Here is a 15,178-nt window from a genome sequence, read left to right on the forward strand (position 1 = left end):
ATTATCAATTATTAAGGCTTGAGAGTTGAAAAATCGTGTTCAGCGACCGAAAATACATAAGATAGCGTTCCTGAAATACATAATTTGAATGCATAGACTAGTAGGAGCGATGCGATAGACAGGCCATTACGCGCATTAATCATGGGGGAGGACCGCGCCGCAGCGTAGCAGTGCTACTTATCCCCCTCCCACCGCCGCATCTATGATCGTAACCCCCAAACTATATATATCATTGGATTCAGCAAGAAATGGCCTACAACGTTTATTGGGAGCCTTTTCCTCTAAGTCGGCTAATTACTTGAATATTCGAGAAATAACAAAAAGTCCATAATAAAAAAATACATTTTTCGAGATATTTTATTTTTTTACGGAAAAACTATGCGGTTTATCGCAAAAAAGTATAGGACCACATTGAAAGCCAGTTATGTGTACATAATATTGAGAAAAAATTAAAAGCTGTACTTTGAATAGTAACTGCAGGACAGGCGATTTTATAAACGCGCGTTTTTTACAACTTACCCCCCTCCCCCCAAGCTGTCGACCACCCTGGGACGTGACGACATCGAGTTTCATATACATTAAAGACCCCCTAACAATAATCCGAAGTCAAATTCTCTGCCTCTCTCATGTATGCTCAATGTAAGCCAGCGCCTGGACTATTAGAGGTCTGTCCATAATAGAATAGAATACAGTTTTTTTGTTGTTTTTTTCTTATATTGAAATGAAATAGAAATAATAGTCTAAATTTCAAACTACTGTATAAGCATATATTATATAGAATATAGTATACACTGTAGTATATAAGATACAGCACAATAGCTTGGACAAGGAGACGGGCTTGTAAGCATAGTTTTCATTCTATTCTCACAATTCGCAATATCACAACACGGCGACCTTTGCTATCCAGTGAGTATAGAATGTAAAATTTCACTCACTATACTCACTGGTGCTATCATGTTGAGCTATTTTTACAACTTCTCTCCTATATTGTTTCTTTCTCAGCACTAACTGCAAGTGGGTGCAATTAGAATTACGTCATAGACGCTAATTATATCAAAGCTTTATTGACCTTCAGCACTATAAAACTTTATAAAAGTAGCCAAAATTCCCTTATTTTTGAGTATTTTTGGAAATCTGACTAACGCATATATTATTTGGGGGTGCTGGATACAAATCCGAAATCAGAATATCTCTATCTTTATTTATAAGGGAGTTAGATATTGAGAGAAAAAGATATGATTAATCGATTGTGAAATACGAATACAAAACAACACTTGTTTTACTGCACATTGGATTGACAATAGCTTATTGTACATAAACAGTCAATTGTTTAGAAGACCATTGAAATATGACCAGCTACCCTATAAACTATGAAATGACTTTAAAAGTCGATGAACTTGGTGAAAATTTGGCAAAGTTTGACGTTCAGAAGAAAAAAATTGGTAGGTGATATCAAAATTTGGAGGTAAGGCGCGAGATGCCCAAATCTTTCTTAACAATTTGGTACCATTTTCATGATTATCGGTTGGAAAATAGCGTCCGAAACACGCAAGAACGAAGTGCCTGTAAAGTACTTTGCATGGAGAAAGCCTGTTTCAGCCCTTTTTACTTTCCTTGCCCTATTACCACAGGTAAGGAAAGTATTGCTTTCCGAAAAAAAATTAAGGTACCCCAATTTGTAAATTTCTATACGTTTCAAGGTCCCCTGAGTCCAAAAAAGTGTTTTTTGGGTATTGGTCTGTATGTGTGTGTGTGTGTGTGTGTGTGTGTGTGTGTGTGTGTGTGTGTGTGTGTGTGTGTGTGTGTGTGTGTGTGTGTGTGTGTGTGTGTGTGTGTGTGTGTGTGTGTGTATGAGTGTATGTGCGTCTGTGTACACGATATCTCATCTCCCAATTAACGGAATGACTTGAAATTTGGAACTTAAGGTCATTACAATATAAGGATCCGACACGAACAATTTCGATCAAATTCAATTGAAGATGGCGGCTAAAATGTTGTCAAAAACAGGGTTTTTCGCGATTTTCTCGAAAACGGCTCCAACGATTTTGATCAAATTTATACCTAGAATAGTCATTGATAAGCTCTATCAACTGCCACAAGTCCTATATCTGTAAAAATTTCAGGAGCTCCGCCCCATCTATACAAAGTTTGATTTTAGATTCCCAACTATCAGGCTTCAGATACAATTTAAACAAAAACTTTCAAGTGGAAAAGATTGAGCATAAAAATCTCTACAATTAATGTTCAGTTACATTTTCACCTAAAATTTAAAATAAGCTCAAAATTCGAGAAAATGTGATTATTTCAATTGCAAACTCTTGGCAACTGTTGATTCTATTAAAATAATTCACTATGAAGAAATAGCAGACCTCGTGTGTTTCCAGCGTTATTGTCCTGTCACCAGCTGGATCAGATCTGTGAAATTTGAATAGTAGTAGACTTGAGATGCGCGGGAAGACTAGCGTCAGGTGATCAATTTTCATAACGGCAAGGGAAGTTGTGTGAGTGCGCCACACCAGATTTTTCGCGAATTGGAACATTGCTTTTAAAAATTAATTACAAAGTTTAAAAGTTTGTGTTTCTTCAATGGTTTCAAATTTTTTTAAATAACACAATATTATTAGTTACAAATGGTAATTGAGTGGAGTATTTAAAATTATTTTATTAATTCAAGCCATATTAATTCAAAATGTATAGTTTTCATGTTTATTTTGGACTAAAATTTTATAAAAATTATACACATGAAATTCTAACCTTATCTTGGACTTTGTCACCTATAAATTTCGAATAAAAATAGCACAAGAACTACCTTATTATTTCATCTACCAATGTTATTACATAAGTGTCATTTTCATTGTAAATAAATAAATAACACTAAAGTAACCATATTTCATAGAAATACGAATGGAATGGATTAGAAAAGCCTTACTTTTGATTTCAAAGTGCAATAGATCAATGTTCTCTTTTGAATAATCAATAATAATACACATGTACTAGATGGTGGGGAAATGTAGTAGAGCAAGTGCGCTATTATGTACAAGAGTAGACTACTAGTATGTAAATTAGTAGGGCACTCGCACGTTGAAGCTTTGACGTTCCGTTTGTAAAAGCTCCAAAAAACAAACCAGCTTGTTCCAAAGTTTGACGCCAAGCTCCGCTCCGCTCTGCGAGTAGACGCATCCAGTGTGTTTTAGCTCATTACTTAACATGATATTGTTCACGACGCTCCTCAACGCCACGCCACGCTCCGCTCCGCTTTCAGTGTGGTTGTACTCTTATAAAGAGTATGATATTGATGATGATATTGTGAGTTTGTATGCTGTTATAACTTGGCATATTATAATGTACTAGCTTTAAATACAATTGCAGAACAAAATCTTTGACGTAGATCACAACAAACCTTTGGTTGTCAACCAACCTTTGTTGGATAGTCCTTCTTTTTCTCTGCATTCATTTTCCTTCAAGTCTTCATTTTGTGGGATTGTTTCACTAATTTGAGCAGGGATGGATGACACCTGAAAAAAAACTAGAGATAGACATAATGGAATAGAAAACTCTATTCATTCAACACAGCAAATGAGAACATTATCCACGTAATATTGTCATTAGAACTAACATTGACACAGATTTTGATTGATTGATTGATTGAGTACTTTATTTATGTAGATTACAATATATACTGGCTTATACACTTATATACAATAGCTTACAATACAGCAAAATTATAGATGAATTTACATAATATAGACTAAGAAAATAACTATTGAACTGTATATGATATGAAAAAGCAATTTGTAATATAATAACTATAGATAATAATTATATTGTTATGCATCTACATAAATTGGCGGAGCTTTGGACATATCAATGTCCATTCTTCGGAAAGAATATTAAAAATATCCTCCCCACTAACTCTCTACCAAAACGTTAATTTCATTATTGAAACTAAGGATTTATTTATTAATGGAAATATTGTAAAAGTTTAAATCAATATGAATATTTAAGAGAAAAAAAACAGAAAATTGATAAAGTAAAATAATTAAATAGGTAGATAAGATCAAAAAATTGATTAATAAAATGAAGTAGGCTGAAAGTAGATCAGGGTTATCAACTTTCAGTAATATACAGCAGTATGCAGTGGATAATTGAAATAACATGAGTTTATATAATATATATATATATATATATATATATATATATATATATATATATATATATATATATATATATATAGCCTACAATTCGTTCTATAACATGTTTTAAAGGTTTATATTGGTGGAATGGGTGAAGGATGGTTGTCATGTGATCGTTCTAGGGCCGGACAGTTTCAGTCATTTGTTCCAAAATATGTTTTTTTAAATGGGAAGGTTGAAAATGTTCCTGTAGGCTATGTGAAAACGTGAGTTTGTATAAAATGTAAACTGATGGCAGTGTTATCATACACATACAAAATACTGTAGTTATAAGATCGATTGTTAATAATCATAAAATGTTTGTTTGAGAAAATACAAATATTGCTCAAAATAACCTTGCCTTGTGAAAATTAATTGAATTTAAACTGTTTTTAATGCAAATGAAGTTACCTGTTCCTCATCCGGAATCTCCTGCCTGCCAAGCCAGGACATGCTGTATTCTTTATCAATTTCTTCTTTAATAGATGCCCTGTCTTCTAGCCATTCTTCCGATTCCCTTGGCTCGGACTTCACCTTTGAAGACAGAAGAAACTGGTTCAACTAAAGTTGTTGATAGTATTGGAATCAGTCTAAATACCATGGGTAGGTTACCATGGTATCATGATGTGATAATTATTATCAAATTAAAGTATTAATTACACGCGCTACTCAATCACACGAGCAGTCGCGTGTTGTAATTTTCACAACATCCAATTTTCCAAGTGCTATGTACTCTGGTTACTGTCAGAAGAATTATAATTTATTTATTGCCAAAAAACAAATTACAAATACGAAATTCTTATGCAGACTGAAGCAACAAAGTGCAAAAAACAATATATACAAAATTTGACACAATACAACTTTTAATATTATCAAATAAAAATACTTGTAAGCCTATCTTGGCCTAATAATAGCACCTTATTAACTTTTTTGGCACTGCCGGCAGAAGTACAACTTGAGCGCCAGCAGTGAGTTCTATTTTACAAGGAAAGCATTTTCTATTTTCAGCATTTACAGCAATAGATTCAATACAAAAAACAAAAGAATAGAAAAAAAAAATTATAAATGAATAGCTTAAAATGAAAGGATAAAATAAAAGAGATAATTTTTATTTATAGACAAAAAAGAGTTTTGTAAGGCTTTAAATTTTAGACAATTTAATTTGAGTTTAAAGATGGAAAGATTAAATAAATAAAGATGAATTCACTCATGACATAGAAAAAAGTTAACGTGAGATACTAGGCTTTTCGAAATTAATCTTAAAAAGGCAAATTGAATAAATAAATGAATGAACTAAAGATGAGAATACATTTTTAGGACAATAAGCATTCAATCACAACAAAGAGATAAAAGCACTTGGCTTTCGATGCATCAAAAATAGAGCAACATATAATAGGACAAATATTACCATCATAATATTAGAAAATAGAAAAAAAAAACTATCCTAAAACGTAATAATTATCAACCTAATAGGAACATCTTCATTATCATCCAAGAAATCAACAGCTTAAATCATCAGCAGAGATGAAAATAAATATTTCTCTTGATCCACTCATCAATTTCTATATGAAGCTTTTTTGTAAGTTTGCTAGTTATAAAATGATTTGGGACTCTATTGGCATAAAATTCTACATAGAATGAGAACTGATGTTTATTTATTGTTAATCTGTTAAATGATGTATTGAATAAATTGTTTACTGAAGGGCGAATGTTATAGGGATTGGTATTAGGGTTAATAATTCTCTATTTCTATTTATGTGAATTATGATGTTTTTAACAAAAACCTGTCTCAGTGTATGAACTCCAAATTCTATGAAGAGACATTTACTAGGGTAAAGTCTAGGTTTCCCAAGGGCTGCCCTGATTATATGTTTTTGTAAAACGAAAATTTTATTGAAATGGGAGTCAAAAGTACCACCCCAAACCTCTATGCAATACTGAAACAAAGAATGAGCATAGGCATGATAGATGGTTCTTATTATGTTCACATCATTCAATAAATTTATTTTGTAGAAAACCGATATCAGATATTTCAATTTGGAAATCAAATACTCTAGATGAGAATTCCACTTCAAGTGGCAATCAACCATTACTCCTAAATATTTTATAGAATTTATTTTTTCTATTTTTTGACACAAACAATTTGTCTCACCTATAGGGGTATTGATTCTGTGGTCGTGCATTCTAATACAGAGATCAGGAGGTGGCTCGCCGATCGAAGTTGGGGAGAAAGCAATAAATTTAGTTTTAAGCAAGTTTAATGTAAGAGTGTGATTATCAAACCATGCCTTGGCCAGAGCTAAACCTTTATTTGCATTCTCATATGCCTCCCTCCATGACTCACCTGTGAATATTAACGCTGTGTCATCAGCAAAAGATATTTTTGTTGTGTTTGGAATATTCAATTTGAGGAGATCATTTAAATAGATTAGGAACAATAAGGGAGATAAGACTGTACCTTGAGGTAGACCATAGCTTTTCAGCTTGCGTGTATCTGTTCTATTGTTTAAGGTCATAATTTGCATTCTATCCTCCAGGTAATTCAAAATTAATTTTTTAGCCAGTCCACGTATTCCACAGCCATCAAGCTTATTTATCAAAGTTAAGTGAGGTATGGTATCAAAAGCTTTAGCTAAATCTAGAAATATTGCAACTGTTTTGGATCCTTTATTGAAGTTCCTGTTAACTAAATCTGCTAACAACATAACAGCATCCTTAGTTGATTTCCCTGGCTGGAATCCGAACTGATTCGCTGCTATGATGTCCTGCTTATTCAAATAGTCCATCAATCTCTTTTTAAAAGTCATTCCATTATTTTTGACAGGTTACTTAATAAACTAATAGGCCTGTAATTCGCTGGATTTGATTTATCATCCGATTTATGTATTAGTATAATTCTAGCAATTTTAAAGCGTTTTGGAAAGTATCCATGACTGAAGCAACTATTTATTATAATTTCCAAAGGTCTAACAATATAGGGAGCGATTTGTTTCAGAAAGTGGCCTGTAAATCCATCTAAACCTGGGGATGCATTGTTATTCAAAGTATTTATGATGTGGCCGATCTCAACAGAATTTGTAGGATATAAATAAAAACTATTTACAGGAGGATTGGATAAAGGTGTTGGAACTTCTTGATTAAGTATGTTCTGTCGCAGGTTGGCTGCATATTTTTCTCCTACATTGACAAAAAACTCGTTGAAACTTCCAACATCAACGTTTGGTTCAGTATCAGACTTTCTCTTAATTTCTAGAATCTCTCTGATATTTTCCCAAGTTTGCTTTGTATTTCCCCTGCACAATTGAAATTTGTTATTAAAGTATTCTATTTTAGCATTCCTGATCAAGGTATTCAAGTTATTTCTATAGTTTCTATATTGCTCTTTTAGAGTTACATTAAAAGGTTGATTTTTAAGTTTACTGGCCATTCTATCACGCTTTCTCATCGCACATACCATGCTTGGTGTAATCCACTTTTTTAATGGTCTTTTCCTATGCGGAAGCTCAATTTTTTGTGTGTATTTATTAAGATTATATTCTAATTTTTCGATGAAAACGTCAACCATTTCATCAATGTTATTTCCATCGATCATTTCTATGAAATTCCAGTTTTCCTTATCTAAGTCATCCATTAGCCCTTCATAGTTAATTTTTGTTAGCGTATTTTTATTTTTTGGAGGGTTGTGATGAGTGTTGGAACCGAGCTTTAAATGGAAAGAAATACAATAATGGTCAGTTATACCAGTTTTTATAATGGTTGCAAACGCATCGTTTTCCTCTACTGACTTAGATTTGAAAAATATATGATCAATGCAACTTTTACTATTATTATGTGAACGTGTTATTTTGTTTATAAATGATTTGTAACCGTTAAGTTGCAAGACACTAAGATATTCGTTACTTTGAAAATCATTATTGATAATATTTATATTCAAGTCGCCTATTATCATGGTAGAATAATTATCAGACCTCTCTGTACGATGATAAGCGTCGAGGCTGATAAGAAAAGCATCAACATCTAGAGACGGTGATCTGTAAAGTGCTAGTACTCTATACAATTTATTATCAAGTTCAAACTTTATAGCTATCAAGTTAACAGATTCTATATTGACATCTATCCTATCAAACTTTATCTCATTACTTACAAACACACATAAACCATCACACTTTGTAAACACATTACTTTTATTAATAGGAGTATAACCATCAATATTAAAATTAAATCTAGCTGAATCATCTAGCCATGTCTCTGTTAAAACAATAATATGAAATCTAGTACTAATGTTGCTAATATAATAAAGGAATTCATCGAAGTTCCTACCAATGCTTCGAATATTCATATGAAGTACATTAAAAAGTTTATTTGCCTGACTGTTATAAATGAATGGATTAAATGAAAAGAAATCATCTATTTCAATTGTATTCTTAACGCTGCCATGTATAAGTGAATCATCAATATCATCAAAATTATTGTTCATTAAACAAAGAAGCAGAAAAAGATAAGATAAGGTAAGAAAGTGGAGAAAAAAGTAAGAATAGAATCGTTCAGAAGCAGAAAAAAGTGGTAAAAAAAGGAAATTTTCGAATTAAGAAATCAAAAATCAATACAACCAGCCTACTGCGCAAATTTTGAATATTAATGGAAGTATTGAAAATTTTTACTGAAAACTAATTTTATGTAATACTGTGCTAATATTCGTAAAAATACTGATAAACACCCATTTTACTGAAATACTATTAAGTCCTCATCGCTCATGATTCTTTTTGTGCGAGAACTTTCAGTTTTTTTCACGAAAACTTTACAGTCACGAACCCAGACATAAGCTAGTTTTTTATCTTTTTTAAGATTTTTCGCTTTGCCTAGTAGTCCTTTGTAGTAGGGAGAGAGGTGTTCATTTACATAGACATTTGAAGGAGGCAGCTTGTCGCACACATCGGTTGTTTTGATGCCTTTCTTTTGATGCGCAGCGGTGATCCATTGCATCTTCTTCTGTCTGGAGCAGAATTTAGCCACTATGGAAGTGGATCCTTTTGCGGTTGGCATCCGATGGATAATGGATAGGTCGTCCTTTTTAAACTCCACATTCAACGATTTTGCGACGGCATCCATGACGGCCAGTAAATTCTCACCCTGGGTTTCGGGGATACCTACAATTTCAACATTGTCTTTCCTGGTATATTGCTGCAGGTCATGTATTTCTTTCTCTAGTCTCTGAACATGTTTTTTATTTTCCAAGTTTTCTTTCTCGAGGTTGTTAAAGTTTAGTTTTAAGCTATTGTGTTCTTGTGTGAGAGTGTCTATTTGTGTTTTTATAGTGTCGTTTTTGGTGTTGATAGATTCTAGTTTTGTTTGTAGGTCGTCCAATTTCGAGGTGAAGAAGAACCAATTTCGGTTATTTCTTTTCGTAAATTTTCTACTATATCAGAGGAAAATTGTTTCAAGTTAATGTCCGATGACTGACCTGGATTGTTTTTGTCCTGCTTACAACTATCACATTTCCACACGGCTCTTGCTTGAGTGTTCATTTTTTTAAACTTTTCAATTGACTCAAGTCCAGTACACTTTGGATGAAAAACATTAGTACACTCGCTACACTCGGCTGAGATTTCTTTTTCTGTGAAATCTATTTCACACTTGAAGCACTGAGACATGATGAGATTTTCAAGTAAATAAAAGTTCGTCTTAGGAATTATCGCGCAGCGGCAAAGGTCACTGATTACGGAGCTGCCGAAACGACCGGTCGCATTGAAAGCTGAATAGATGAAAAATCATATAATTAATAAATTATTGTATAGTTACTTTTTCCATCTTCTTGAATTATTTTACGCCTATGAACATTTGGATGATTACCATTTCATAGCCCCATGAGGTACATTAAGCAAAGCCATAAATCAGAATTGAATGTTATTGGTTTGTTAACAGTCCCCTTATACATTCTTTCCCTATCTTATGCAGTGCAACTTATTCACTGTCACGACTAAATGGCACCATTGCACTGTTGATACTGCAACTAAGTGGAGTTATGGGGAGAAAGTTTTGGAATGCATAGGTGACTCATTCACTGACACCACCCCATTCAATAGTTTTGTGCAGCAAAAAAACTGACACTGTTGTACTTTTTACAACAGCGCGGAAGATTGAAGATAAACGGCTATGATAATTTTATCGATATTACAACTGATAAGTGGGTGGATTGGATGCTTGAAATTATATGGTGCACATTTACACACCTATTTCATATGCAAGGGGAGATTAAAAAGTTTCTGACCTGATCATAAAGATGAGAAAAGAGCATGATGCACAATTTTAGAACAGATGAAACTTAGCCTATGGCAAGAAAACCTAATAATATTATTAATAACGCTAATTAATTTTTGAATATATATAGACATACGTGAGTGATGATTGAAACATCTTCTTCATTTTCGGACATGATCATGTCATGGTCTTTGATTCCATCATTCTGCTTATTCATTTCTATCTGTAGACAGAGTACAAGATTGGTCCAAACTAATAACTTTATAGTCTAACTTATTGGTCTAACTAAGAAACACCTTTCCGCAATTTAAAATCAGCCTGATCGACAGCATTTAATTTGATTTTTTTTTTAGTAATTATTTGATACTTATACTACACAACTTGTCTGAACAGTGAACAGGCATAGGCTACTCAAAGACTAGTCGTGTCGTGTCGTTAGTGGCAAGTCCAAGTTGCTATACGGTAGTGAGGTCTATTTTATAGGTAGTTATTTATGAAAACCCATTTTTTTACAAAACTGCAATAGCCTATTGTCAGTGCCTTGACTGAAGCTACGATAGACATGTCTGTACAAATATTTTGGGTGTAAGTGCACGTCCTGTGCTAACATACCTGTCATAAAATTTTTGGTTGGGATCGATTTAGTTATGTTATTTTGAGCACAAAATCACAAAAATTAAACGGCGGTCACTATTGTTTTTAAAATAAACTAAGTTCAAAGTAGCACAATTTTACATGCATTTAACCTATGAGTAGCAGCCATTTTGATTATTGAAATCATCAAATTATGATATTCCTAATCTGAGTTTTCCTAACCCAAAGCTTTTCCTAACCTTAGCTACTTATAGGTTAAATGCATGTTAAGTTGTGCTACTTTGAACTTAGTTTATTTTGAAAACAATAGTGACCGCCGTTTAATTTTTGTGATTTTGTGCTCAAAATAACATACTAAATCGATCCCAACCAAAAATTTTATGACAGGTATGTTGGCACTGGACGTGCACTTTAGCCTTTCCAGTTTGCTGCTCTATCTACTGCAATTCTAGTTGAAAGGTACAAAAAAGTAATGAAGGCTAGGTCAATAATTTTGGGTGTTAGTGTACGTCCAGAGCCAAAATACCATTGGTAATTTGATGCATAAAAAAATATTAGCCTATGTGAATAGATAGGCCTATTATAAAAATTAACTTGGGCCGATATGAATAAATTATAATACTTACAATAGATTCCATGATATTCCTTTTCTTTTTACAGACCAAGAAACAACTCTAATCAACACTGTAATGTGACTACGGAGTGGAGGGGAGATTCAGGACAGACACAGAAAGGACACAGCTAATGAACTCGGCAGAAGACCAAATAACAGAAACAGAATAGATAATAGATACAGAATGAAAACTGTCAATCAAACGCCTATCCAGTGCCTACTAAAGATCTGTAGTTTCGTCACATCATGCATGACCCGAAAAACAACATTTGAAAAATGCTATTGAAACACGTTATTCACACTGAACGCAATCAAGTGCACGCTTACAGTGTGAGTGTTCCTCTTGCTCTTTTCAGATATTGTACGTTTCTCGTCTGCAATCTTGGTTATGCATAATTAAGCGCGCTCTTGCACAAATTATATTAATATTTATGATGGTCTCTTCTAACATGCTAAGGCTAGAGTCCCCCAGTTAAAATTATCTGCTAAATGGCAGGGGTATCATTATAGCGCAATTAATAATCCAATTCAGTGTTGCTATAAATTTGTCATTTCATTCCTTGAACTGTTATTTCATATTATGGTAAAAATTGTATAAAATTTGAACATTTTCTGCTCATTAGGTTTTGAAAATGCTGATAAAACACAGATAAACACTGGAAACGCCAATATCTAGCACACCTTCTAGGCCCTGCAATAGCCTACATAACTAAAAAACCTCAAGTCACCTGAAATTTTGTACCAAACGTAAGAATTCTCTCTTGAATTTTTAAAAAGCTAAGAAAACGCTGGTAAGAGCAAAAAAATCGCCTATTCTGGGCGATATAGAAGTCAATAAGGTTTAGCTATTTTGAATTTCTAGACCCTATAACTGACTTTTATTCAACATTTTTCTGTCAATTCTTGAAAAAGCGCATACTGTATTGGCCATCTTTGAATTTTTTTTCAATTACGGTCTCAGTCACTACACCTCCGTGTTTATGGAGGTAGTGTCTTAGTGCGCCTCTAGAAGGTTGAACATTAACTATATTTCATTTTGATAACTTTAAAGTAAAAAAACACTCATATTCTTTTGGTGTGGCGACTACCGTTTCGAGTTTCTGTTCCGCTTGAGAATGTACAACAAACCAGCACTAAACGGTCGTCGTTACACCAAAAGAATGTGTTTTTTCAGTTTAAAGTTATCAAAATACAATATACTTTGTAATAATATAGGTAAAAAATGTGGATAATCAACAACGAATCAACTGAAACACGACTTTCTTACTTATCTGGGTGAGTAAATAGATTAATGGGTAAAAGAATGAGTGTCATTTTACTTCTACCTAATATATATATTAATATAAAATATAATGTCAAAAAACTGATATGTTTATACTTCATTCAGTTTTGAAGCTCTGCTATTTGAATTACAGCACGATCTTTAATAACTTCTGCTTTATTAATTAGCCACGGTTGTGGGATCAGAGGAAACACATACCGTAATTCAAAACACTACTAGCAGTTTTAATGATTCTAAACTTTGAAGAAAGTATAGGTATATACAGTAGTTCAATTGAAATATTATTCATGATTGTAAATGTCATAATGTCAATAAAAAAATTACGGTGTTAAACTATACAGTTAATTTTGTAGACCTACCAGGGTACGCTATCGTTTTTGCCCGTAGCTAGAAATAGCCTAAAAAAAATTGCATGGTTGCCTGTAAAGTCGGTTTTAATGTGAATATTCATTCGTATAGTAGGAAGAAGGATGAAATAATAACTCACAATGAGAGTGAGTGAGAGGCACGCGTCCCTTCCACTCGGGCATGGTTAGCCCGCGCCCACCTAAGAGCGAGAGAGACAACCATTGACTTGACATTTTGAATTAGTGGCGCAGTCGCAGGAGATTGCTTGCGGCGCCTGCGCAGGTTGACTGCTCCGTTTCACTCTCTCTCCAGGTGAATGCTTCGGGTTGCTGGGCTTGCTGCTGCGAGCGTTGCTCGCCACTGCTCCTATTCGTGCTCTTTCCAGACGACCGTGAACCGAAACGAACGCTCTCACTCGCTCTCATTGTGAGCGCATAACGTGGGAACGTAACACAGTTTCTTGAAGTGTCTCCCGGCAAACCAATTTATAAGACGTTGTCACGTCAAAAACACCATGAATCTGAAATAAACACAATCTGAAAGTTTTCCATACGTTGCGTAACGTTACTGTTGTGACGTCAAGATGGGTGGATTGGGCAGTAGATGTTGGCTTCAGAGGCTAGACTTTCTAGCGTGTCTATTCTATAATTGGTCTAAGGTATGAACGGCACAATATGAGAGCAACGAGCTATAGTAAACTATAGAGCGGCTGAGTGGCCACTATTCCTGTTACGAATTGAACATTGGCAGCCATGACAGAGAGAGGCAAGAAGCGGCGGGAAATTTGAATGGCCCTATTGTTATAATGGGAACTTGCATAAAATACAAGGCGCAAATCAGTTATATTTAATAATAACTACATTGAATTTTTATTGAGCATTTTAAATGTATGTATTACAGTTGTTATGCATCCATAAAATTAACTGTTTGAATTGCTTTACTTGAAGCCTTAGTTACATTGTTGATACTGCTTAGCCGTATAAGTGCTCTACAAGTTAAAAAGCCATACTGTAACTGCAAAATTATTATGATTTTAGAGATTGGATTTTTATGTTATTTTGAACAAAGAATTCGAAAAACCAGTTTATGTTGACGTTTCTTTGATACCAGCTTACAGTACTTATTCACTTAGTAGTAGTCATTCTATTCCAATTTTTCCACTTTTTGAAAGGAACGTATGAGAGTTTCACACACATACTTCAACAGGAGAGAGAAAAACAACACAATAAAAACTTCCAACACAAAAGAGCTTCAAAATTTGAGACAGAGAATAATTTCTCAGCATCGAGAGACTCCGAGATAGAAAATACAGTGTACTGAACTCTTTCCACTGTCAGTTTTTGTTTAGAGTGGGTTTCGAACTTCCTCACTCTATACGGTATTTTGCCCGGCGCCAATCAATTACTATGAATTGATAAAATAATTACTTTACTGTAACTTCACTCACTGAACTAATAATATTATAGAAGAAAAAGATAAAAAGAGATAGATCAGGGTCGTGTGTAAGGGAATGTATAAAGAGAAAGGCAAAACAAAGGTTAATTATGAATTTATTAGTAAACTTTAAATTGCTGTGCTACCAATTTTTCCTAAATCGGTTGGATAGCATTTAACACCTATTAACCTAAGGATAGTTATTGGCTCCAACGTAATAGATTCTTGGTAAACTATGAATGGATCTTTCACCTATGAATGAGAAATCCAATTTTCAGAGCAAATGAACTTATAATCTTCAGATGAATTTTGGCAATATACTACATAAATACACAAAGAACAATATCTTACAAGCCTAAGCATTTAAAGTTACTACGAGCTAAGTACTTATCCAGTTTATAGTTGAAAAACAGTGGCTATTGGCTTGTATACACAATAAACAATATACGGACAAAATAGAACACTATAAACTGTTTA

General features: G+C 33.6%; 2 protein-coding genes across 7 annotated transcripts in view; one reads left to right on the forward strand and one right to left on the reverse strand.

Moving 5' to 3' along the window:
- Positions 1–15,178, forward strand: part of LOC120348723 (gastrula zinc finger protein XlCGF57.1-like) — a 112,823-nt gene that overhangs the window by 32,820 nt on the left and 64,825 nt on the right. The window lies entirely within an intron of this gene.
- The window catches only part of LOC111057627 (gastrula zinc finger protein XlCGF57.1-like), a 61,242-nt gene that overhangs the window by 16,336 nt on the left and 29,728 nt on the right, over positions 1–15,178 (reverse strand). The window contains exons 1-4 of one of the 5 annotated variants that reach the window (XM_039434821.1): positions 11,651–11,875; positions 10,567–10,653; positions 4,584–4,706; positions 3,419–3,515 (exon numbers count right to left, since the gene is read on the reverse strand). The exons of 2 other annotated variants lie outside the window; for them this stretch is intronic. In XM_039434821.1, coding sequence (XP_039290755.1) covers positions 3,419–3,515; positions 4,584–4,706; positions 10,567–10,653; positions 11,651–11,662 — 319 coding nt within the window. In that variant the 5' untranslated portion in view covers positions 11,663–11,875. Of the gene's footprint in view, positions 1–3,400; positions 3,516–4,583; positions 4,707–10,566; positions 10,654–11,650; positions 11,876–15,178 lie in introns of those variants that run through there. 2 more of the 5 variants (XM_039434820.1, XM_039434822.1) reach the window with 2 other exon arrangements.

The sequence above is a fragment of the Nilaparvata lugens genome, chromosome 8 (assembly GCF_014356525.2).
Source record: "Nilaparvata lugens isolate BPH chromosome 8, ASM1435652v1, whole genome shotgun sequence".
NCBI lineage: Eukaryota > Metazoa > Arthropoda > Insecta > Hemiptera > Delphacidae > Nilaparvata > Nilaparvata lugens.